The 24,938-nt window shown below is 38.8% G+C and overlaps 1 protein-coding gene across 3 annotated transcripts in view; it reads left to right on the top strand.

Annotated features, from left to right (window-relative positions):
* Positions 1-24,546, top strand: part of LOC121859457 (ras-related protein Rab-40C-like) — a 29,516-nt gene extending 4,970 nt beyond the window's left edge. The window contains exons 2-5 of one of the 3 annotated variants that reach the window (XM_042356269.1): positions 1,655-1,848; positions 4,444-4,666; positions 16,378-16,520; positions 23,968-24,546. In XM_042356269.1, coding sequence (XP_042212203.1) covers positions 1,655-1,848; positions 4,444-4,666; positions 16,378-16,520; positions 23,968-24,066 — 659 coding nt within the window. In that variant the 3' untranslated portion in view covers positions 24,067-24,546. The other 2 variants (XM_042356270.1, XM_042356272.1) reach the window with 2 other exon arrangements.
* The last annotated feature ends 392 nt before the right edge of the window (positions 24,547-24,938 follow it).

Below are 24,938 nucleotides of genomic sequence, written 5' to 3'. Positions count from 1 at the left end.
GGTTGGCCGTGTGGCAGCGCACGGGTAGATATTAATGCTGCTGGCAAGTGCAGCCAGAGATACATTACCTATGGTGGTGCATATGGTTAAATATTGTTTCCTTTTAAAATGACACTGACTTGACTTGGAAAAATATAATTTTAATTGCTGGAATCCTTGCAAGACAGCATTTAATTTGAGTATTGTATATACAACCCATAGTTTACACTAGAGATAAAAAAAATTCCAACCATTGGATATCATTTAAGCAAATATTTTTCACCGTATATAGCGATGTGGTCTTAATTCATGACCATCGTTAAAGCAGAATATCGCTGAATGAGACATGGTTTGTTGAAGTTTACCTGTAATGTTTAATGATATACAGTACAGGTGTTAAAATTGGCCCAAGTCTGAATAGTTTCCTCACATTTACATAGCTTCCCAAACAACCTTTTGAAGGGATCACTTCTTAGTGGGTGGCTGTTAAAGTCATCCTGACAATCTTTTGGCTGTTCATGGGATGCTTTTAATTTTTTCCAATTTTGATTTTAAAAATGCATTTTGGTTAGAGGCTGAAAAGTAAGGTCAGAAGTTATAAGGATTTGATGAACTTAGGTTAGTACTTTGTTAGTTGGTGGTGACATCACAGCAGTTGGTGATGATGTCACAGCAGTTGGTGGTGACATCACAGCAGTTGGTGATGATATCAAAACAGTTGATGACATCACAGCAGTTCGTGGTGACATCACAGCTGTTGGTGATGACGTCACAGCCATTGGTGATGACATCACAGTACTTGGTGATAATGTCATAACACTTGATGACATCACAGCAGTTCGTGGTGACATCACAGCCATTGGCGATGACGTCACAGCAGTTGGAATTTTTTATTTAGTTTTGGGGCATTTTTGAGAAGTTTGGATTTATTTTTTGGGGGGGGGGGGCGGTTAATTTGGGGAAATTATCCCTATCCTCCCTTCCTAATGCTTATTATGTGTTCTTTATTTTCATGTATGACAAGTGTACAATGAAAGACAAAAGTCGTGTCCTGAAATTTGGTGAAAACATATGCCGAAGGCCTAAAACTTTTGGTGTGCTCTGCCTTGTGGTAGGGGGCTCTCATAATGTTTCACGAGTTACATTTAATCTTTGGTCAAAACCGCAATACGACTTTTGTCTTGGATTGTACATGACAGATATATCAAGAGTAGATGGGAGTTTTGGGGGGTTGGTTGGTCCCGTAACCCCCTGAATTTGTTATATTCTTATGGGATTAATTGTTCCGATAACCGTTGATTCGCTAAACCAAAAAATTTTCACAGTCCCCTATATGCTTCGGTTATCGAGGTATACCTGTACAGTACTGTATTATGGTACGGGTTTGTTTGTCCAGATGACTGTGTTGTAAATACAGTATAACATCATTAGGAACGTGAGTCTTGTACATTATTGTACAGTATTGAGGTTACAGATATTTTGATTAAACCTCACAAATTCACATGTGTAGGCTGGAGGTCAGATCATCATTTAGCATATAATGTAAGACTGCATATATTACAGTATTTTTAATTATAAGGTGCTCCGTTGATTTTACCAGGTCAGTTTTATTACTGTTACAGATTGATTGCATTTATTATTTAATAACAAGTCTGATACATAAATGTGTTGACAGGCCACAAGACGACCACAATCCTGCTGGACGGGAAGAGGGTCAAACTTCAACTGTGGGACACTTCTGGCCAGGGACGGTTCTGTACCATCATCAGATCCTATTCAAGAGGTGCTCAGGGAATTCTACTTGTGTATGATATTACCAATAAGTGGTCCTTTGAGGGATTGGACCGCTGGATGAAGGAGATTCAAGAGGTGGGAAATAGTTTTTATTACAGAATTATACAATATTTGAATAGGTTGTAGAAAAAGAGATGTTAGAGACATGTGCCAGAATGCTTTCTACATTCCTATATATTTCCCCCCCATATTTTTTCGGTTTCTGTAACTCTGGATCCACCCTACCTGAAAATGGGAGGAGAGTGAAATGTATATACGAGTATAGATAGGCAAAAAATTTACTTTAAAGAAATCTGGTGGTATTATGGTACAGGTACAAGTATTATGTAAACACCAAGCAAGAATTCAGTATTTAGATAAAAATTATCTGTTATCATTATTCCCCTCAAAAACCTTAAAGAAGGGAGAAAACAGAAAACATAAATTTCTTAATTTTTATGAGGATTTTCAGTAGACCAGTAGAAGATAAGACTTACTTACTCACAGTAAATATGAATTAAAATTAGAAAGAGGGGAAATAGTGAATTTTGTTTCATACTGTACAAGTTGAGACCTCACAGCACGTGATGATACTTACCTCCCAATTCCTTAAGCATTTTGTGAGAAGATGCATATTTTTAAAATGTTTTGTATTTTTAAGCCTTTGGCAATGTCTAGTTCTGTAACAATGATGGCCGGCCCAAGAACCACCTAGGTGTGAATTTGTTTGAGGTATAGAAGCTGTCCACCACAACCACACCATGAGTTAACGAGCTGAGTCACCCAGTGTCAAGGAATAGTCCAAGAAGACCGAACAACTCGCCAACTGCACTGGCTAACCATTACCCCGGAACACGATCAGCAAATCGATTAATATCCTGGTCCCAATTACTGCCGGGTAGACAGAGGCAAATATATATATACAGTACACACACACACACACACACACACACACACACACACACACACAGTAAACCCTCGAAAATCCGGACAATTTGGGAGGAAAGGGGAGGTCTGGACTTTTACCAAGATTATTTTTGGGGGTTCTGGGGGCCACTGTGCACTAAGCAACCACTCATTAGCCCCCCCCCGTCTCTGACACCCACACACCCACAACATCACCCACACACCCCAACATCACCCACACAGCCCCAACATCACCCACACCCAACATCACCCATACAACCCCAACATCACCCATACAACATCACCAACATCACCCACACAACCCCAACATCACCCACACAACCCCAACATCCCCACACAACCCCAACATCACCCACACAACAACAACATCACCCACACAACTAACATCACCACACAACCCCAACATCACCCACACAACCCCAACATCCACACACCCCAACATCACCCACACAACCCCAACATCACACACAACCCAACATCACCCACACAACCCAGCATCACCCACACACCCCAACATCACCCACACAACATCACCACACAATATCACCCACACACCCCAGCATCACCCACACACCCCAACATCAATCAAACCCAAAACTTTCCGATAGCTCAAATTTAAATTTTCTCGGAAAATCGTTCCAAAAAATGGAATTTTCCGGAAACGTCTGGCTTTGGGAAAAATTTTCAGAGGGGGCACATCTGGAAAATTCCGGGGCGGCTGGATTTTTTTCCGGTTTTGAGAGATGACAATCATAGTTTGTGTATATTGCCCTTCAGAATTATTAGGATACCTTATACTGTACAGTAATAATGATATTCCTCTGAGAAGAACATCTACCTGTTCACTATCTTTACTCTTCTACCCTTTTTGTTGAAGTGGATTGTAGGGTACATAAACCTTAGACTTAAGATAAAATGGGGATTTATTTTTTTATTTATTTATTTTTTTATTGGGCACCCCCCTACATCCTTGTGTAAGGTGAAGCGCAGAAGCGTTTACAGCGCCCAACAGGGAAGCAGGCTAGGTTCATGCTTGCCTTTATGTCTCATGAGTTAAGGGCGTAGAAGCCTGAAGAGAGTGGTTTATGTCATCAAGTTATTGGAATCTCCAACAACTTGTCCCTGAATACGAATTTGCAACTTTCGACTTACAACAGGTACCTACTTTACTACTAGGTGAACAGGGACTAATGGGGGCTAGGAAGTAAGTCTAAACAACTTCCACCGGCCCGGGAATCGAACCCGTGACATCTCGCTTGCGAGGCAAGAACGGTACCGCTTCTACCACTGGTCCCCCAATGGGGGAAATGATAGGGAGAGGGATGCAGGAAAACTGTAGGTGATCAGAATTGTTTAAACCAGCAATAAGAAAAGTCCATAAATACTGTACCTGATAACAAGATTGACACATGTTAAAGTGTGCCATTATAACACCACACCTGTTTACCTCTCAGAGGGTTAGATTTGATAATTGATGAGAGTGATTTGAGAGACATTTAAGTTTCACATTCATTTAGCTACCTGTACTTGTCTATTCATTATCTTCAATTTTCTCCCATTTTTGTAGGGGTGTTGATCAAGGAATACAGAAACCTCAAAAAAGGGGAAGCAGTTGATAGGGAAGAGTGGTGCTAGATGAGTATAAAAATCATTGTGTGACAACAAGTAGAAACCAACACACACTTGCTCATGTCCTCCATTTGTATAATTTTCTTTTGACAAGGCTCAGATCTAATTGTAACTTTTATATGTTTTTCCTTCCAGCATGCTCCTGGTGTTCCTAAGGTTCTAATAGGTAATCGACTTCATTTGGCCTTCAAGAGACAGGTGAGCCAGAGTCAGGCAGAACAGTATGCTGCCAAGAACCATGTTAACCTGTTTGAAGTTAGTCCTCTTTGTGATTTTAACATTGTGGAAAGCTTCACCGAACTGTCAAGATTGGCACTAAAACGCAATGGCATGGAGCGACTATGGAGAGCAAATAAAGGTAAGTGGGAGGTGAATGTCTTTGTGGCCCAGCATTAATGAGTTGTAATTTTAAAATATTATTGCTAAATTTTTATACCCCTACTATAGAATTGCGGGGTGGGGATAGTGTTTCCTGTGTGCCTGTATGCACTGTTTACAGTATCCATTCTATAATTTGGAAAAGTCTTCATGGGTTCATAAGGAAATTTGGTTTTTATCACTTCATATCTTAAATACAGTACTGTATAGTCAACATTTAAATTTTTTAAATGCTAGTGCTATTTCCTCTGTTTGACTTAAGAAATTTTGATGGGGAGATGCTTCACCTTCATTGTTTATTTAAATAATTTATATGATAATGAAGCACTATAATTGCCATCCCCTAACCCTTAAATGGCAGAGAGCTTTTTACGTAGACTACCATGCCCTGTGGGGAGAGATGAGGGCTTTAAAATATATGTAAAATTAGAAAATTCAGGCCTGTTTCTTAGAGAAATACACAGCGAGTGAATCACAGTATAATTTAAATTCGTTTTTCAGTGAACAAGGAGAAGTCAAGGGTTTTTAGGTAACAAGGCCAATGGTGTGATACCCAGTGTACATGTGGAATGAGCTGGTTGACCTTCTGGCATACAGTTCGTTCTCTTCCTTGATATACCTACCTACCTCCTTTCTGGAGGACAGTTTTCCCAATGCAGTATTGTAGAGTAATAGTGGGAGTATGGTTCTTTGCAGCTCTGGTGCAGATAGAAACTCTCTATGAATTTTTAAATGTCACATCCTTATAGGAGTGAGATTATGAGACAGGATGGTATTTTCTTAAGGACTTCGAGTTTTAGTCAAGGAAGTCTTAACGACTTTTGTCTTCTTTGTATTTGGAATCTTTGGAGTGAGAATGTGACATGGTCAGACTCTTTGTAAGCAGGATAGAATATATATATGTGTTGAGTTTGCATATCAACTTGAATGGAACAGATTGTTCTGCTCTAGGTTTTCTATTCCATGGGAGACAAACTATGAGGTAGGAGTGTAAAGTTTGTTGTTAGCAGGCCATGTTCATATCCACCCCTTCTCTTCCAGGGAATTAGAAAATGTGTTCATCCAAGTATCAGAGCTCTCCTTTACAATAATTGGCCCACATTTTGCTCACAAACTTGGTATCAGAGTGGATACTGTGTCTAGGAATAGAGCAATACCATCTGAGTATGGATTGACCATCAATGATGGCACTTTTCTTATTATCTGGAATTTAAGAGATCAGTTCCTATGACAAAAATTGTGCAAGGTCTTATTTGCTGTCTGGTAGAGCTAGAAAATTTTTCCAACTCTTCTTAAGAGGCAGTTCACGACCCTCAGTAAGACGTCTAATTGGTTAGGTTGTTTTAGTGTGCCATATTCTGGTGCTTGCTCTGATAGACTCTTCCCTGTATCAGTCAAATGCTATGTCCACACTTCAATAATTAACACAAATGAAAAACGTTTCTTACAAATACGTCTGCGAGATCATCAAATGTGTTTGCGTCAGCTGGGTTCCTATTGTCAATACAAGTGCTTGGCCATTGATTATGAGACAAGCTGAGTGGCCATCAGTTTGGATTTTATCAGGACAAACCTCCTTCTGTTAGTACTTCTGTCAGCATTGATTGTTTCCAGTGTGCCGGGAACCATTCATTTCTACACTTGATACAGGTACAGGGGGTCCTCGTCATATGTTGTACCGATGTGTGTCATTTCACATAATACGTCGCTAACAAATACAGGAAGAAATTTTCAATACGTATATGTCTACATCAACCACTGTTTTATACTACCGGTAAGTCTGTGTGTACCCGAATATGATGTATAAATAGTGTTAAAAACATCTCATATAATGTACAAATAATCATTATAAGTAATAAAAATGCCCCACAAGTGTTAAGGTGCTACCACTCCAAAACACATAGGTGACCCCTGACAAAACTGTGTGCTATGCAATTGTTATGCTGTATGCGAGTACAGTAAAGCCTTGAATAACGACGGTAATGTGTCCTCCAATATTGCAGTGTAAGGTGAATCATCGTATTGTGAATCATTAATTACCATTAAAATAAAGCATTGATAATGAGTTGCATTCCAAAGTCTGATCTTTTCATATCTTTTGTGTGACTTTTTACCCTCTTTTCTCCCCAAACAATAAAATTAATGATAAATGCAAACTATAATCTCTAAATAATGTTTACGAATGCACCTTGTACAATATAAATCAATAATAATATGGTCACACAAGAGGAGGTGGGACTTCATTGTTTTCATTAGTGCTTACACCCGTGACAATGGTTCTACATATGAAACTGAAGAAAATATGACCCTGGTTATAGCTGGAGTAAAATGAATGTAAAAAAATTAATATATATGTTTTAAGTAATGTTATTTAATGTTCATAAATGGAACAATAGAAGTAGCTAACCACTAATGGCAAAGAAATAAAGCGAGATGGATTGGGAACGCCAATGTATGTAATTGAGTACATGTGAAAACATATCGTCATTTCTCTACATAAGCCTATGAAGCAACACTTATTACTGTTCATATATGTTTTAAATAATACTTATGAATGTAAAATAAAAATTCTACTCACCAAAGGTGGTGAAGTCTAAAACATAAAGACAGCCAATGATGCTGTGTGAGTTTTTTCTCAGCTGACGAAGTCATCAGGTTCAACTCTGGCTGAAGCTGTAGCTTTCCATAAAGATGTTATAGCTGTTGCTGAAACCGTTACTGAACCTGAAGTTGTTGATGAAGCTGCTTATGATGCTGAATTTGATGGTGTAGCTGAAGTTGATGATTTGGGCCTTCGAATAATAAAGTTGTCAAAAGAACCTTACACAGATGCTTTCTTTTCTCATTATACAGTAGTACCCCGTAAATGATTTACGCACGGTCAATTGAACCCACAGAGTCCCGCGGAAAGTGAAAGTGAAAACCGAGTAAAATGAACAACAGAACATATGGGATTAATTCCAATAGAGACTGGCCCGACCCCCAAACTCCACTTTTTCCGACACAATACCTATGTTGTAGTAAAAATAACATCTAAATTTTATGATGGTATGCTCACACAATTAATACTTAAGAGAAATACAGTCGCCAGGTTAATGTCCATTCAAATAATGGACTCAAATCCCCCCCCTCGATTTACGCGGTCAATTGAACCCACAGGGTACCGTGGAAAGTGAAAACCTCGTAAAGCGAACAACAGAACATATGGGATTAATTCCAATAGAGACTGGCCCGACCCCCAAACTCCACTTTTTCCGACACAATACCTATGTTGTAGTAAAAATAACATCTAAATTTTATGATGGTATGCTCACACAATTAATATTTAAGAGAAATACAGTCGCCAGGTTAATGTCCATTCAAATAATGGACTCAAATCCCCCCCCCCCCTCTTCCCAGCTCACTAGCTCCTACCTCTGAGAAATGTTGGGTGAAAACACTAGATTTTAACGTTTAGTAATAAATAATACCTCAGACTAAAGTTAGGATAATATAATTGACATTTCTGGATTCCTTGCAGGTCAGGGAATATTTTGAATGTAAACTTCATATATTTTGCACAAAAGATAAAATATTTGCTTTGTGTAAACCAAATTATTACATTAGATCTAAAATTTGTATGTCTAATGCAAAATCCATGATGTTTATATTCAAAATGATCATCATATTGTAAGAATTCCAGCAATGTAAATTATATTCTGGCCGGGTAATTTGTATGAATTTTATGAGCTAAGACATATATCTTCAGTAAATAAACAAAGAAATATTCTTCAAGGACACTATCTGTCAATCAAAATACTCCTCCCTAGCTGGGTCGGTCCCTCCCTCCCTCCCTCCCTCCCTACCTACCAGAGAAGCGATTGGGAGAAAATAGTATATTTACATTTTTAGTAATAAATAATAACTCAGACTAAAGTTAGGATAATATAATTGACATTTCTGGATTCCTTGCAGGTCAGGGAATATTTTGAATGTAAACTTCATATATTCTGCACAAAGGATAAAATATTTGCTTTGTGTAAACCAAATTATTACATAAGATCTAAAATTTGTATGTCTAATGCAAAATCCATGATGTTTATATTCAAAATGATCATCATATTGTAAGAATTCCAGCAATGTAAATTATATTCTGGCCGGGTAATTTGTATGAATTTTATGAGCTAAATAAAAAAAAAAATTATACTTCACCGCGTATATGAGTAGATGCACCGCGGAAAGTGAAAGTCCGGTTCTGGCAAGGTACCGCGTAAATAAGAAATCGCGGAAAGTGAAACCGTGTAAAGCGGGGTAATACTGTACATCTTTATGTAGAGGACATTTGCATTTTTCATGTCCCTGTTAATTTTAATGCTTCGTTCTGTTAATGGATCCACTTCAGAAAATATGTTCATTGCTTGCTCCATATAATATCCACAGACCTCACTCACCTTTTTCATATAATTTTAACACATCTAGTTTCTCGGCTAAGCTTATACACTTTCTTTTAGCTTTTGAACCAGCACTACCATCTCATGCTCATATTGAATAGGGACACAAAAACACTGTAAGAAACCTGAAAAAGTTTTTCTCCTTTTCCTATTCGGATGCGTGAAAACAAAAGGCCCGCCAGCTGTGACTGTTTATACTAGTGATGCTGGCGTCACCACTCACAAGCCCGGTAGCCTCCATGCTCAAGGCTTTTAATAATACATATTGGGATTTAGTTATTATTTATATGAAAATTGTATTTTTTTTTTCTATTTTCATCGTAAATACGAAGAAAATAATGGTGTAAATTGAAATGGATCCTAAATTAACCAGGGTCTTAAATCTAAATCATCGTTAGCAGAACCGTCTTTATTGGAGGCTTTCCTGTAACCACAAAATGTGCGGAAAAGTTATCTCAATGTGCTAGTGTGCCTTATGAATAAAGAAAATACATACTATATACTTTACTGTATAGCACAGTACAGTAGGGTTGGGATATATCTCGAGATAGGGTCCAAGGATGTTCGCTATATACTAAATCGCAATATATAATTACTGTACATGTAATCAATGGGGAAAATTGGGTTAGGTTCTGGAGGCCTAAAAAAGTGACTAAGCTTGACTTAACAAGTGTATTTTCTTACTAATTAAAAGCACCAATGAACACTAGACTCAGGAACAACAGGCTATTTCAATACCAATATCAAGGAACACCAGACTCGGCAGCTGACGCACCAGACTCGGCAGCAGACGGCACACTGCCACCTCACTTGACAATCCCACACATACATAAATGAACACCAAAAATATTAGTTACAGTATTAAATCTTTTCCATTAAGCTTTCCATTATCTTCATTTCACTTTTCACGTCACTAGCAACCCATTTACACTCGCTTTAGAAATTGGAATCTGCACTAGACTCGGCAGCTGACGCAATATCCTGGGAACACCAGACTCGGCAGCAGATGACACACTGCCACCCTCACTTAACAATCATAAACGAACAAACCAAAAATATTAGTTACAGTATTAAATCTTTTCCAATAAGCTTTTCATTATCTTCACTTCACTTTTCATGTCACTAGCAATCCATTTACACTCACCTTAGAAGTCATAATCTGCAGCAGAGTCGGCTGCTTTCTCGTCACTCACTCAGAAATACTGAGCAGGCGAGCGTGAATGCGAGAGTGAGCAGCCACGGTGGCGCCTCTGGTGAGCAAATAACGCATTTGTTTGCCATGGCGGTACATTTGAAATATTTCCTGCCCGATTTCCCTCGCGAATTAAAAAGAATTATCACAATTTATAGGGAATTTTTTATAATTTTGGTAGCCGCGATATAAAAAAATCTTTATATAAAGTCGCGATATATCCCGACCCTATTGTACAGCATGCCCTTCAAATTCGCGGGGGTTAGGTTCTCAAAATGGCCACGAATTGCCAAATCTGCGAATAACATTTGCTGATGGGGGGGGTAGATTTTTATTTGTGTAAAAAAAAATGTATATTCCCTTTGTGTTTGCCCTTAGAACAATTATTTCTTTTACCTGCATTGTATATATGTGTGTGTGTGTGTGTTAAGACACACATACACATACAGTCGACCCTCGTTAAAATGGACTAATAGGGGGGAAGGGTGTCCGTTTTAGCCGATTGTCCGAATTAATCGATTTAGGGGTTAATATTGCATAATATTGCATTATGCAGCTATGTGTATGTTTATTTGAGTGCCCCGTCATAGGAGTCCATTTTCTCTCATTTCAGGACGCCTGAGTCCTCCGTTTTCTCTTAATCTTGGAGTGCACTGCACCAGAGACTTCGTTATTCCTTAGTAATGACATAATTTTATATTGCAACTGGGGTTGCAATTGTTGAGGCAACTTAGGTATGTCTGATTGCAGTTGGAATTTGCAAGATCCATTGTGAGTGATGTTTAAAGCTTCAACTGTCTTTATGGTTGGTAAAACTTGTCAAGTCTGTCAGTCTGAGTGGCATGTGTGAGGCCTTGTGTCTGTACAACCGCTAAATATATAAATATATAATGTTATGGTAATTATCAGAAACACACATAGGCATGACTAGGTTTATTACAAAGTGATGAAAAGGATACTGTACAGTGGGTAGTCCACAAAAACATGTAGCTATGTGTATGTTTACTTGAGTGCCCCGTCATAGGAGTCCGTTTTCTCTCACTTCAGGATGCCCGAGTCCTCTGTTTTCTCTTAATCTTAGAGTGCAGTGCACCAGAAACTTCGTTATTCCTTAGTAGTGACACAGAAGTTGAAATTGCAACTGGGACAATCCCAGAACCAGAAATTTGATACAGATAGTTCAGATTTCATCCGATTTATCCGAAATCCGGATTAAAGGGGTTCGAATTAACGAGGGTCGACTGTATATACAATACAAGTAAACGAAATTACTATTTCTAGAACGAATGTATCCCTGTCCCGGCCGTGAAAATGCCGTCAACTTTAAAACTACCCACAGACATTCTTGGCTACATCCATGGTGTCATCCGCGAATAATAGAGGACCTCAAAATAAAAATCCGCGAATTATCCGGGCGTACTTTACTAATAAAAAAAAAATTTAAGGGAGTAGGGGTATATTGTGTGTGGGAGATGGAGTGTATCTGAGAGCAGTAGGCAGTTTGGCAATGCACCGTGACTCGCCAGACTACTGTATACCTCACCTTGGACGTATAAATCATACAAGTGTTCCAACACCAAAAAATTAAAGTTTGGAAAACCCTATTCAGTTCTTATACAATGGAGGCTTTGAATGTAAAGAATTGGAGTAGAAAAAAAAATATGTCTGGGTGCATAGCCAGGAATAGGAGGTGCAGGATGGCAGAGGAGGAGGAGGGGGGATGGAGTGCTGGCTTGACTGAGGAGATGACTCTCCGATGCTCATTAGTCTGCGATTCCTTTATAACGACAGTTTGCAATTTCACCATAATTCCCATAATACTTAGACTCATTGGGTACCGTATTAATAAAACATTATCGTAAAATAATAACTTCTCCCCCCCAAAAAAATCCCACACTCAAACCTAGGTGAGTTATTGCATCATATTAAACTCCCAGTCTCTTGTTAACAGAGCAGTAACAAGCTGATCGTTCCTGCTCTCCATAACAATGTTCCAGCACTCGCCATCTCTCGACCTCCGTTGTTGTCACTGCTCAAGAGAGCTGGTGATTACCATTGGATATGTCTTCAATCAATCAGTCAAGGGGGTTGGCGACCACAGTCCTCCACTCTAAATGTTCTCGGGCTGTCTTCAGCACTTAGTAAATAATATTGTAGCATATTTATCAATTCTTAATAAATATTATTGTAGTGTATAATGTGTCTCCATTAGCCCTGGTTTATTCACTGATCAGTTGTTTAAGTGCAAAAGTAGCATAATTGAGCCACCAAGTCTCACTCAACAGGTAATAAATAATGATGTTATGAACATATCTCCATATTTAATACTATACAGTGTACTATAATGACCCCATTGTAAGATGATGTGCTGAAACTTTTCTCTCCAGGAACACATCCTGAGCTTTCCTGGGGTATTACTGTACACGTTGGAACTCATATGCCCCTAATCACATTAATTCCTGTTGGGGGAAAATTCCTCATAATAAAACATTTCACTATGAGTCGCATTTTCTGGAACACATCCTCGATGTACTGTATATTGAAGACCTCCTGTACTGACATGAAGAAATATAAAAACAGTATTAAGCATCTTCAGTAAAAACAATAGCAATAATTTAAAAAATTAATGTTTAAATAAAACATGTACAGTATTATGCAATAAAAAATATGGATTTATAAAAGTTGTCAAGCAAATTTGATGTTATGCTGGTTCAATAAAAACCCTGATCTTTGACCTTGGGCTATGAGACTGCCCTTATCCATATGTGTATTGGCCACACTCACCTCACACACACACAGTTTCCTTGTGGCCAGAGGACCACAGTCCTATTGTGATGGCTGGCTGGTGCCACTAACTGTGAGACACTTGCTGGTAGTGCCCCAATCATGTGGACTTGAGGAGTCGTTTCCTGGCCGAGTGCCGGCAGGGGTATGGATCCTTTTCCATCTGAAGGTGGACTTTTGACATCCGTAACCGCAGTAGGCATACTGAGCCACTTGTGATTTGTAAAGTAGCATTTTATTTTATTTATATCCTAGTTTTAACTTATGATTTTCAATTTTGGCTTCAAATAGCCACAGACTGCGGTGCCAGATATTTTACCAAATCAATGACTCAACTTTGACCTTGGGTTAAGATACCATAATTATTGTAAATAAGAGTCTTTTTGATGACTATGACTTGTTTTAGCAAGCAGTATTTGTTGTTTATGATACCTGAACAGCTCTTTATTTTTATTAATTTATGGCTATTTGCAGTTGACCATTGACTAGTTTGGTTTCCTCAATATTCAAATTTAGCATACCAAAACTATGAGAGATAAGCTGAAATATTACTACTACTAAAAAATGCATTTAACCTTTTAACAAGAGCCACATTTAGAAAATCAATGTACAGTAGTCTGCAACACAATAGCATATTACTGTTTCCATTAGCACATAGGAAATTGTAGAATTTTATATTTTGGATGAACATTTATTATTAATATTCAAGTTATGCATTCAAACACGCCCATGTGTTTTAGATAAAAATAATTAATAAACAAAAACTCGCAATATACAGTACTGTACTGTCCACGTTATTTCTTTACATTTTGAGTAGTTTCTCTGTGTCTGATATGCCTCAAAACATGGGTCCATACACAAAGGGACATCACATTGGCAACATTTACGTGGCAGTCTTTGTTGTTTTTGAGGGGAGCTTGATATATGAGCACACATTGACATCTTCATAAGTTGAGGGGTTCCACAAATTGTTCAACTAATTGTAATGGTTGTACACCTACTGGTGTGATATGATGATGTCTACCCAAATATTTCCTGTCGGTGAGCTGGTGGTTCGCTTTCTTAGTAAAGTCAATCAGTGAAAGCTTATGACCTGTCTTTACCTGGTGTAAGTAATAAGACTAAAAAAATATTCTTATTAACATGTCACTTTTGTCAACAAGTCTCATTTCCTTGCTCTACTCAAGTACAGTACAGGTATTGGATTTTCTCACTAATTCACCTCGACTATCTCTTTTGTCAGTCACTCAGCTAACCAATAACTGTCTTTCAAATCATTTTCATCTCTCCTTTGCCTTGTTGGATGTAGTTCTTTGTGGTCTTGATATACATGTTGCTCTGATGCTTTGTGATGTACCATGGTATAATCTTCCAAAGCAGTGCGTAATTTACTCTGTATTTTTATTCTGGACCATTAGCATCATTACACACACACAACATTCATATACAGTACAGTATATATTTCATCTCTAGTTGTTTTACTCTGTCAGTTGTCAAGTGGACTTTCAGACTGAGAGGAAGGGCTTATGGAAAATCGTCTTGTAACAATAACATATATTACACTATTTACATTCAAAGAGCAAGTTTTCATGTCTAAATATCTCCAATTACTTCACGCACAACTCGGCGGCTATCTTGTACCCCACGTCGGCATGTGTATACCAGGCTTGGAGTTCCTGGTTCTCCATGCTGTCTGGTTCAGTCCGTGGCTGACGCTGCTCTGCCGTGACCACCACCACCACCACACAAATATGGCTCGGTTGCCAACTATTCTTAATACAATACATTAAAAGTTTTACACCTTATACCATTTAAAACAATATGGCTCTTACTTAATGTTTGAATAACCAAAACTAAATAACAGTGATACAAAAAAAACATATATATCAAAACATTAGAAAACTTATATAAGCATACAGGCCGTGAACCACCATCATTGACATTGGTCGTTCTTGGGTATAACCTAAGTAGCCAATCATAGACAGCGGTGTGGGCCGACATGTGACATACTCCACTTTGCCAGTCTACTATATGAAGAAAATGTTGATGGTACTGTTTCCTTTGGAAAATCACACTGCTCATTGGTTCTGGATACACAAGTTCACTAGACCATAATAAAAAATTAAATAAAATTATCAAACTTTTCTGATTCTTCTGTAATGGAACAAGCAGTTGTCAAGCCAGATTGCATACTGTTGAACCCAAATTGTGTGGTCCACTTCCACTCCCCACACTCCCTCCTCTGTTTCTATGACATTTCAGGTTCATCTCCATTACTCCTGCCTTCATCTTCAGGTTCACTCTCTTCTTTAACTGCTCTCTCTTCATTAGGCCAGTCATCATCACTAGTGATGTCACTAAGTACATCTGAATTGATACTGTCCAATAAATTGGCTTGATCAGGATTGTTATTGTATATAGTAGGTCATTCTGCCATCTTGAGGGGTATTATCCCATAGTAAAAGAATATAACTGACCACACTATGTCAACAAATAGTAGATTATCAGTTGAACACTTACCACAGATATTTCAATGAAACATTTCGTTCAGGAATTTTGAATGCAAGAAACCCTTTGTGTTTCAGCCACAGGGAAAGGGTTACGTTTCATGAACTGATTCAACTTTGTTCAAATCATATTCCATTTCTGGCTTTAATCTGGAGCCAAAGAGAGGGAGAGGTTGAAGTGTTGTGCCCTTGGCCTCTGCTCTTTAAGTTACTGATTGGGACTTCTAGGGACCCTTTCTCATAGTTTGAACCATCTTGAAGTAGAGTGGCTAACTATAGCTCTTCAGCACTTAATTTTAATGGCCAGTGTTCAGTCACAGGACACACCAAATCGTCATCATAATAACTATGGTTAACAATGCTGGATATAAATATAATGTTTATACTCATGAAAGTTAAGGGGACTTAAGACTAGTGTTGTTAGGACTCAGAACCTCGGGTTTCATAAAATAGAAGATATTTAGTCAGGTCAACCTGGTTGCATTCATTGGAGGTAAGATTTTTAAACAACTGCATGGTCTTAAGTTTGTTCCTTTGTCTTACTGTAGAAATGGCTTTAGATCAGTATAATAAAATTAGGACGAAATTGAGCATAGCACTTGATTCAATATACAGTATTAGTGAAATTTGTCATCTTTTCTTTCTCTTGAAATTTGATGTGCTTCTGTGAGGTTTTGGTTATAGGACAGAGCCTTACTGAACATTATTTATGCTATTTCAGGATTTTTTCATATACCATATTCCATGTTCTTTTTGCTCACACCCCTCTTTTTTTCAGTGTTAACACTCCAAGAATTATGTAGTCGTGCCATTGTTGCAACAACCACTGTGTACGGGATTGAACACCTACCACTTCCACAGCCCATCAAATCACACCTAAAAAGTTATACCATTCACAACCACACAACCCGCCTGAGACAGGTTAGTACTCTGGTCTTTGTACTTTATAAGGTACTAATATTCTTTGTGTGTTAGTCTGTATCCGGTATGCCTTCCCTTCCCATACAGCAAGGTGGTTTTGATATATCTTCCTCCGTACAATGGCGTCTTGATAATTCACGAAATACAAATTCACTTTCTTAAATTTGTGGGTATGGTATCACTATTACTACCCATTTTTTTCAATTTTGTTGTCAAATATTCATAATTCATGGTAACTGCCGACTGCTGCAGTGTTTGTTTACATAAGAAACCACAAAAGTTGTGGAAATATTATTTAATTGCTGTAATTTACTTTGGAAATAAAGAAAATACAGTAGAATCTCAGTTATCCGGTATCCGGGCAACTGGTAGATTCAACTAACTGGCACCAAAATGAAATAATAATAATAATAATAATAATAATAATAATAATAATAATAATAATAATAATAATAATAATAATAATAATAATAATAATAATAATATAATAATAATTCCCCCCCAAATCAGCTAGTAACGTAAGTTTTAATACTGCGTGTAATGGGGATGAGCTGCCACATTTTTTCAATGATAAACAAAAAAATAAATAAATAGCATATTAGAAAATACTATAGCAATTATTTTATGTTCAAAAATTGCAGGGTCTCAATTGTTTCTCATACCATTGACAACACAACATACATACATACAGGTAGTTCTGCTATAACGCGATAATTGTGTTCTTGTAAAATATCGTGTTATAGAAAATCGCGTAATAGAAATAACAGGACTTATGGAGAAAATAGGGTTAGGTGCAGATTACTCGAAATCGAAAAAATTTAGTAGTTAGCCTAACACAAAGGATAGCACAGTCTAAATAAATGTTACATTCATATCTAATAATGAAATCATACAGTAAATTTAACACTTTACCTTGAAAAAATATGAATGTAACTTGATGGGGGAGAAGGGTGATTTTGAGGTTGATAACATCGAGCTTCTCTTCAAGTGTTATATCCTTTCTTTTACGATAATCACCGGGAATTCTATCATCAGAACGCTTTTTGGAGATATTCTTCTTTACCATATTCACAGTTAATACCACAAAATTGGAGAAATAGTAAGGAAAAATCGCGTTATAGCAAACAAGCGTTCGTGTTATACAAATATTGTTCCGAATTCATAAATCGCGTTAGAGCAAATTCGCGTTATCAAAACACGCGTTATAGCAGAACTCACTGTACCTGTATACAGTATTATTTCTCACTTTTGATCTTTTTTTTTCATTTTTGTATTTATGGTTCTTTATTATTATTATTATTATTATTATTATTATTATTATTATTATTATTATTAATAATAATAATAATAATAATAATACAGAGTTATTATTATTATTATTATTATTAGCATTATTATTTTATTTTATGTTATTTTTTATTATAAATTTTATTTACTATGAATTATTATTATTATTTATTATTATTTTTACATTTTCGCCCCCAGGCCCCGATGTGGGTCAGTGACCTGTGCCCGGGTGGGCTAATACCCGTAAAAAAAAAAATAATAATAATAATAAAAATAAAAATAATAATAAATCCATGTTCCCAATTACTGCTGGGTAAACAGCCAAATGGCGTAAAGAAACTTGCCCATAGTTTCACCCCGCCTGGGGTTTGAACCCAGGTCCACTTGCTTGCTAGGCGAGCATGTTGCGATAAAATAAGAAAATTGAAGAGAGAGAGAGAGAGATTGTGTGTGTGATAATAATACAGTAGATTAATATAAATTACATAGTACAGGCATCCCCCACGTTACGGAAGGGTTGCGTCCCTGGAAAATTTACCGTATCGCGAAATTCCGTAACGTGAAACCTATTTTCCCATTGACTTCCATTATAAAACTGGAGATGCGTTCCTTAGGAATTTTTTTCAGCCCCAAAAAAGTAATTCAAGCACTTTTATGAATGAAAATAAACATTTATAAACACATACAATACATTACATTAAATAATATATGATATTCTTTCTTAAAACATCAAGTTTAATATCCAATGTGATGCCTTTGCGGCTTTTTTTTGCACTACTGCGGTCACTTCCTCTTGATGGCCTTTTTCCAGTCACCTTGAATAAGGGTAATGCACTGTACTGCACTTACTGTATGTTTGTAAAAGTTAAATTCAACTGCTGGGGTGAAAAACATGCGCGCACACTGGATGTAAACAATGGACTGACTCCGTGTGGCGACGCCACTCTTGGCGGCGGCAAACCCCAAGAAATCCACAGCAAACAAATTATAATTTTTATCAAAAAAATTTAATTTTATATTGTGATTTTTTGTTTTTAAATTGTTAAAATTTACCCAAATTTCCGTAAGGGTGGATTTATGGGCCGTATCGCGAAATTATTGGTCATAATTTACAAATTCCGGAAGAGCGAAATTCCGCAAACCGGGGTTCCGTAATGCGGGGGATGCCTGTATGTTATGTTGCTATAAAATAAGAAAATTGAAGAGTGTGTGTGTGTGTAATAATAATAATTAACAGTTTATGGAAAAAGTTCTGAAGGCTGAAAATATGCATTAGACAAAATGACTTTGAGTATTACCTACAAAGACATGGGGTGGGTGGGTTGTTTAACAAAAGCTTTCATTACTAAAAGGAGAAAGAACATGAATTGAACCTACAAATTATTATAGTTTCCAGTGGCCTACGTGAGGTCACATAGACCACGTGGTTCAGTAACTCGACCATAGATGTTGACTTGAAGGACCTCACGTGGTCATGGAGACACCGGGTGGTGTAGGGTGGTGTCCCAGTTTGTGTGTGTGTGTGTGTGTGAAGAGACTTGACAGGACACCAAGTTAGACTGTCCCTGCAGCTACATCCCTCTAGCTCTCCCCCTACCAGGCCAGTCTGTGTTATTGGTATTTTTTATCTCATATTTTTCGGTAGATATACGTTTTTTGTTTTTTTTGTTTTTTACTCTGCTTCATGCAAACACAATTGTTCATACAGAAGGTAAAAAAAACATTATCAAAAGGTAGAAGACATAAATACAGTAGAATAAAGATTTCTTAATTCTGCAGAATCGCGGGAGTGGGAGGGGAGTGCGGTGTTGGGGTTTTCACCCCACTAAGCCAAACTGTGAGCTGCATTATTGCCATTTTTTTACACGCATTTTTGGGTAGATGCTGTACAGTAAATATTTTAATTTATTTTATTTTATTTGCTTTTTATTTTATTATTGTTACAGGTATTATTATTATTATTATTATTATTATTATTATTATTATTATTATTATTATTATTATTATTATTACTACATCTCAGAGCCAGCTGGTTGACTACCTGGCTGAAATGAATGGGGGGGAAGTTGTTGGGTGTTACTGGGTCAGTACCGTGGGAACCAAATTTTACCAGGGGCTGCTGAATATGAACTTTGGTGTCCTAGATACTCTGTGGTGCATTGTATAGCACTTTATACCCAAAATATTAGGGTGCTACAGCACCCTCCCTTCCTGCATCCATGTACTGGGTGGTGTGAAAGGGAGAGCATGGTGCCATGACAAGTTGCTGTGTTTGTTAAACTGGGAACATTTTCTCGCTAAGATGCTAATGTGAATTTCATGCTGTGCGAACTTGTGTGAGGACTACTGTATTTTACAGCATAAAAGACGCACCCCCCATTTTAGCAGGGAGTATTTGGGAAAAAACGTTTGTGTGTATTTACCTCCTGTATCCATAGTTTTCTTAATACAACATATAAGTGATAAAAAAAAATACTCTATTGCCAAACCAGTATATAAAAACCAAATGAAAGTTTAACACAGTCACCATTTGCATATATGTACTGTACATCTGTACTCTCTGTTTACCATAGCAACGGCGACGCCACCTCTGCCGGTTCCCTGGCAACTCTCCCCCCTCTCACCACCAACCAACCACCCAGCTGTCCTCCCGCTCCCCCACTAAGGCAGCTAACTCATGTGCAAAGAAATGTATATTCCTTTTATGTGCTTGCCCTTAGGACAATTATTTCTTATACATTTTCATAATATGTATGTAGGATGGTGTGTGCATTTATATCAGTAAAAATAAATGAAGAAAGTTACGTATATCTACCCGAAAATGAGAGTTGAAAAACAATAGCTTGGCCCAGTAGTCTGCTTACAGAGACGAATCGAACCTACTGTAGTTACAATCCCGCCAGCGATGTTAACAAATGTAAATGTAAAAAGAAAGTTATCTGTAAATGTTCATTTGTATCAGGTATTTGTAGATTGTAACATAAATGTTGCAGGTATGGCATTAATAGATTGTAATGCTTGTAAGAGTTCAGAAATGGTTACTACTGTACTTGGCTACCTTTGAAGAGTTGGTATTTGCCGTATGGATGTTAATCGTCTCAGGTTATCGCCATCAGTGCAGTGATGATTGGTTGTAGATCGACCTTTTATATTTATAATAATTATTTTTTAATTAATTAAAAATACTAATAATGTGTTTAAGTGAGCGATAACATATTTTTAATTCTGGAGTTTGGTTAGGCAGAATTTAGCCTACTGGAGACCTCAACGGAGGGATTAATTAGCTTGTGGGAGACTGCAACTTCACATATAGAACGCAGGCTGATTTTTTTTAGAAATTTCTCAGACAAAAAAGTGTCTTATATGCCGTAAAATATTGTACTTGTATAATACAATATAAAGCAAAGAAGTTGTGCAGGGTTCTGTGTACAGTGTAACCCCACTTTATGCGGTCAATTGAATTTACGGAGGCCCGCGTAAAGTGAACAACAGAACATATGGGATTAATTGAAATAGAGACTGGGCCTACCTCCAAACTCCACTTTTTCAGACACAATACCTACGTTGTTGTAGGTTATGTATCTAAGCTACTGTGCCAAGTAGCAACCTTTCCTCCTCGTCTCGGGCTTTTGGGCTTGGGTTGGCGGCAGCACTTGTCGTAGTGTCCATAGCGACCGCAGGCCTGACACTTGCGGCCTCGTGCAGGGCACCTGTCTGTGTTAGACCAGTGGCCCTTACGGTCACATCCACGACACAGTGCGTCGGCGACCGGGCATGTCTTGGGGCCATGCTGCTTTCCACAGCTGCCACAGGAAGCACTAGGCGGAGGCGTGGAAGAACGTGCGGCAGCCTTCACGTTGTTGGCCGCCTTCTTACCCTTCTTGTACTGAGAGATTGCTCTCACAGCAGGAGGGGCCCGTAAGGCAGAGGTGGCGGACTTGGTGGCCTCGTACGACCGACATTCAGTCACTACCACCTGGAGTGTGGAGGAAGCGTCCAGGGGGATGAGTCGCTGCACCAACTCTTCTTGCCTGACACCTGTCAAGATCCCGTGCTTGATCCAGGCTTCCTCACATTCCCGGCTGTGCGCCTTGCAGACGTCGATCTCCTCCGACAAACTCTTCAAGCGTACAAAAAAGTCGTCAAAGGATTCATTCTCCGCCTGCTTGCAGCTGGTGAAGGCACGGCGACGCAAAGCCTCGTTATTCCGACCCTTAACGTGCTCCTGCAAAAGGTCGAGCACATCCGTCACTGAAGAGGTAGAATCGGGAGGCACTTGCAACGTGTGCTCCAAAACTCTCTGGGTCTCCAGCGACAAACACATCCGCAGTTGGATGAGCTGTTTGTTTGGAGGCATGCTGTCAAGGTCCACCATCGTGGAGTAATCTGTCCAACGCCGCCTCCACTCACGAAAAGCTGAAACGTGACGTCTGGTGAGAAGGCGGGTGGGGGTTGAACAGATGCCTTGGAAGCTGTTGGCGTAGCAACAGTACCTGGAGGACTCTGGTGTGGTGGAGGAGGGAGGATATTGGCGCCTTGGTGCGCGAAACCTGCGAGTGAGGGAGGGTGGGTTAGTGCCAGGGTCGCCAGTAGTGCAACAAAACGCGACTTTTCCTCCTCTCTTCGTGTCTCCTCCCTCTGAAGTTCCATCTCTCGGCGTCGCTCGTCTCTGTGATCCATCCACCTCAGAATTGTTGCAATGTCCGTCGCTGTAGGTGAAGGATGAGGGGCGGTGGCGCAGAAGCTCCATCTGTGCCCGGTAGAGGAGAAGATGGTGGGAGTCGTGTCTCCCATCTTGACGTCCCTTCTTACCGCCCATCTTAGTATGCGTGGACTGCGCTGTTTAGTATATAAAGTGGTGCCTCATCAGCTCGAACCACATACATATGACATAAACAGCGCAGAAATAACGCATAGAGTCCACTGTTCTGTCCGTGAGTGAGTGAGTGCGTGTGTGTGTGTGTGTGTGTGTGTGTCTCAAAGAGCGGAGCGTGGTGGCTCGTGGAGGCAAGTCAGTGTCTCCCCGGATGTCACACGAGAAGGGTGTATGCCTGCGTGCTCCGTGGGTACCACAAAAAAGAGGCCAATGCTCAACTCTCAGCTCTAGACACACTAATACACTGACACACACTGCCACCGTCACTAAAAAGCACTGTGATGGCGCAACACTGCACGTCGCGGCGAAACACAACACAACACAACACACTAGTCGACACGCACATCGCCGACAGATGTAACCGTCGGCATTGTTCACACACTTGTAAGTCCACAGATCCTACTCACTGTGCCATGAAGGTTCCAAGTGTTCCCTGAAGAATGCAGTGATGGGTAGGGAAACACCGGGTAACACTGAAGTCCATTTATTCGGATAGGAGAAATACAAGTGGTGACTAGCGTGTGCCATGCACGGCCCACGAAGTCAGACTGAGACTGCCTTGCCATATGGCAGCCTCGGGGCAATGTTGCCACATAACACGTGTAGTGTTGCCACGTAATTATATACATAGATGCTACTCAGCACAGTAGCTTATATACAAGGTTGCTACTCGGCACAGTAGCTTAGATACATAACCTACAGTTGTAGTAAAAATAACTTCTTAATTTTATGATGGTATGCACACATAATTAATAATTAAGAGAAATATCAATAATATTAGGTTTTTAACACTAACATTAGTAGAAAAGATGGCTGGGCACACGGGGATGGGGGGTTGGTTCCAAGGCAGAGGGCAGATTATTGGCCCTCACCTGTATCACCTGTATCAATTGTATCACTATCCACCACAGAGGCTTGCAGGGCCTCTTTGTCAAACCCCTCAAAGTCCATATAAGTCCATATCCTCACTATCACTGACTTGGGCCGGCTGTGGTGGGTGAAGAACTTGGTAATGTTTTGATGACTGGGCGACCTTGTGCGCACCCTGCTCGCGCCGCTTACCGCGTATATGAGTAGGTGCACTGCGTCAAGTGGGAATTCCGGTTCTGGCGGGGTACCGCGTAAATGTAGAAACGCGTAAAAAAAAAAAGCGTAAAGCGGGGTATTACTGTATTCATTCTGGTTCATCTTATTAGATTACTGTACCTAGTAGGTGTTGTAAGCTATTTTTGTATCATTTGGGGTATAGTATAGTGTATATTTCACAGAAAACTTTTTTTTCAGGGAATTCCATTAACAGATAAACACAAAAAAAAGCACCTTATGATCCCAGGCGACACCACAACATCGTGTGTCAACACTTCAACGTGCACTATTTGCTAGTCACCCTCACCACCACCCAAGATTCACAGTCACCTGCTGCCAACTCATGTAGGATTCACCAATGAGTGCTGTCAACTCGCTGTACTCTATAGGACTTCAGTTTGCCAGCTTAGTCTGTTCTGTAGATGTCTGTCATATACATTTACTCCAACAACCTCCTCTAGTGTCATCATAAGTAGCAAGATGGATATTAAGTATTTTTCAGAAAAAAAATCTTGTTTCAGTGCTGAAAACAATCTCACTACAATTTACATAAATAAATATACTCTAAAACTGATATTACACTTATAGTCAGAATTTAATAAGTAGTGTAGTGTCATGTTTTTTCTATTGTAGTTTCAAGATCCTCAGAATTAATCAGTGTGTTTTCTTTATTGGAAGTTTTAAGTATTTATTGTACCTGTACTTATATTTCTAATGAATCTTTTGTTTAGCTTGTTGTAGACAGCCACAGAACATGCAGGTCTGCTACCACAGTCTTGTTTTTAACTCGTTGGAATTATCAAGTGTTTTCGCTTAGGTGTGAAACTACTCTTCATAGCATTAACATTGATATGAAATCAAACTTGACCATCCTTTAACATTTGTAAATGATGGTGTTGCAGTGCTAATATGAGTGATGATGATGTTTATTTGAGAAATAATGTTCTTACTGAGGAACATTACAGATAACAGTAGTGCAGTAACGAATGGAGGCTTTTTGCAGCATCCTAACAGTCATTGAGGAGTTAGTGTTGTAGTATGGACATTTTACTGCAGTGTTGAAAGAACCTCTGGGTGGTGTAATAAATGACATGTGATATGAAGGTGGAAATTATATACAATAGTAAGATCTCTTGTGATATTGTGTATTGCAATACGATCTTCTGATA

This window comes from Homarus americanus, unplaced genomic scaffold, assembly GCF_018991925.1.
Source record: "Homarus americanus isolate GMGI-L3 unplaced genomic scaffold, GMGI_Hamer_2.0 scaffold7626, whole genome shotgun sequence".
In the NCBI taxonomy this organism is placed as follows: Eukaryota; Metazoa; Arthropoda; class Malacostraca; order Decapoda; family Nephropidae; genus Homarus; species Homarus americanus.
This window is presented reverse-complemented; position numbering and strand designations above follow the sequence as displayed.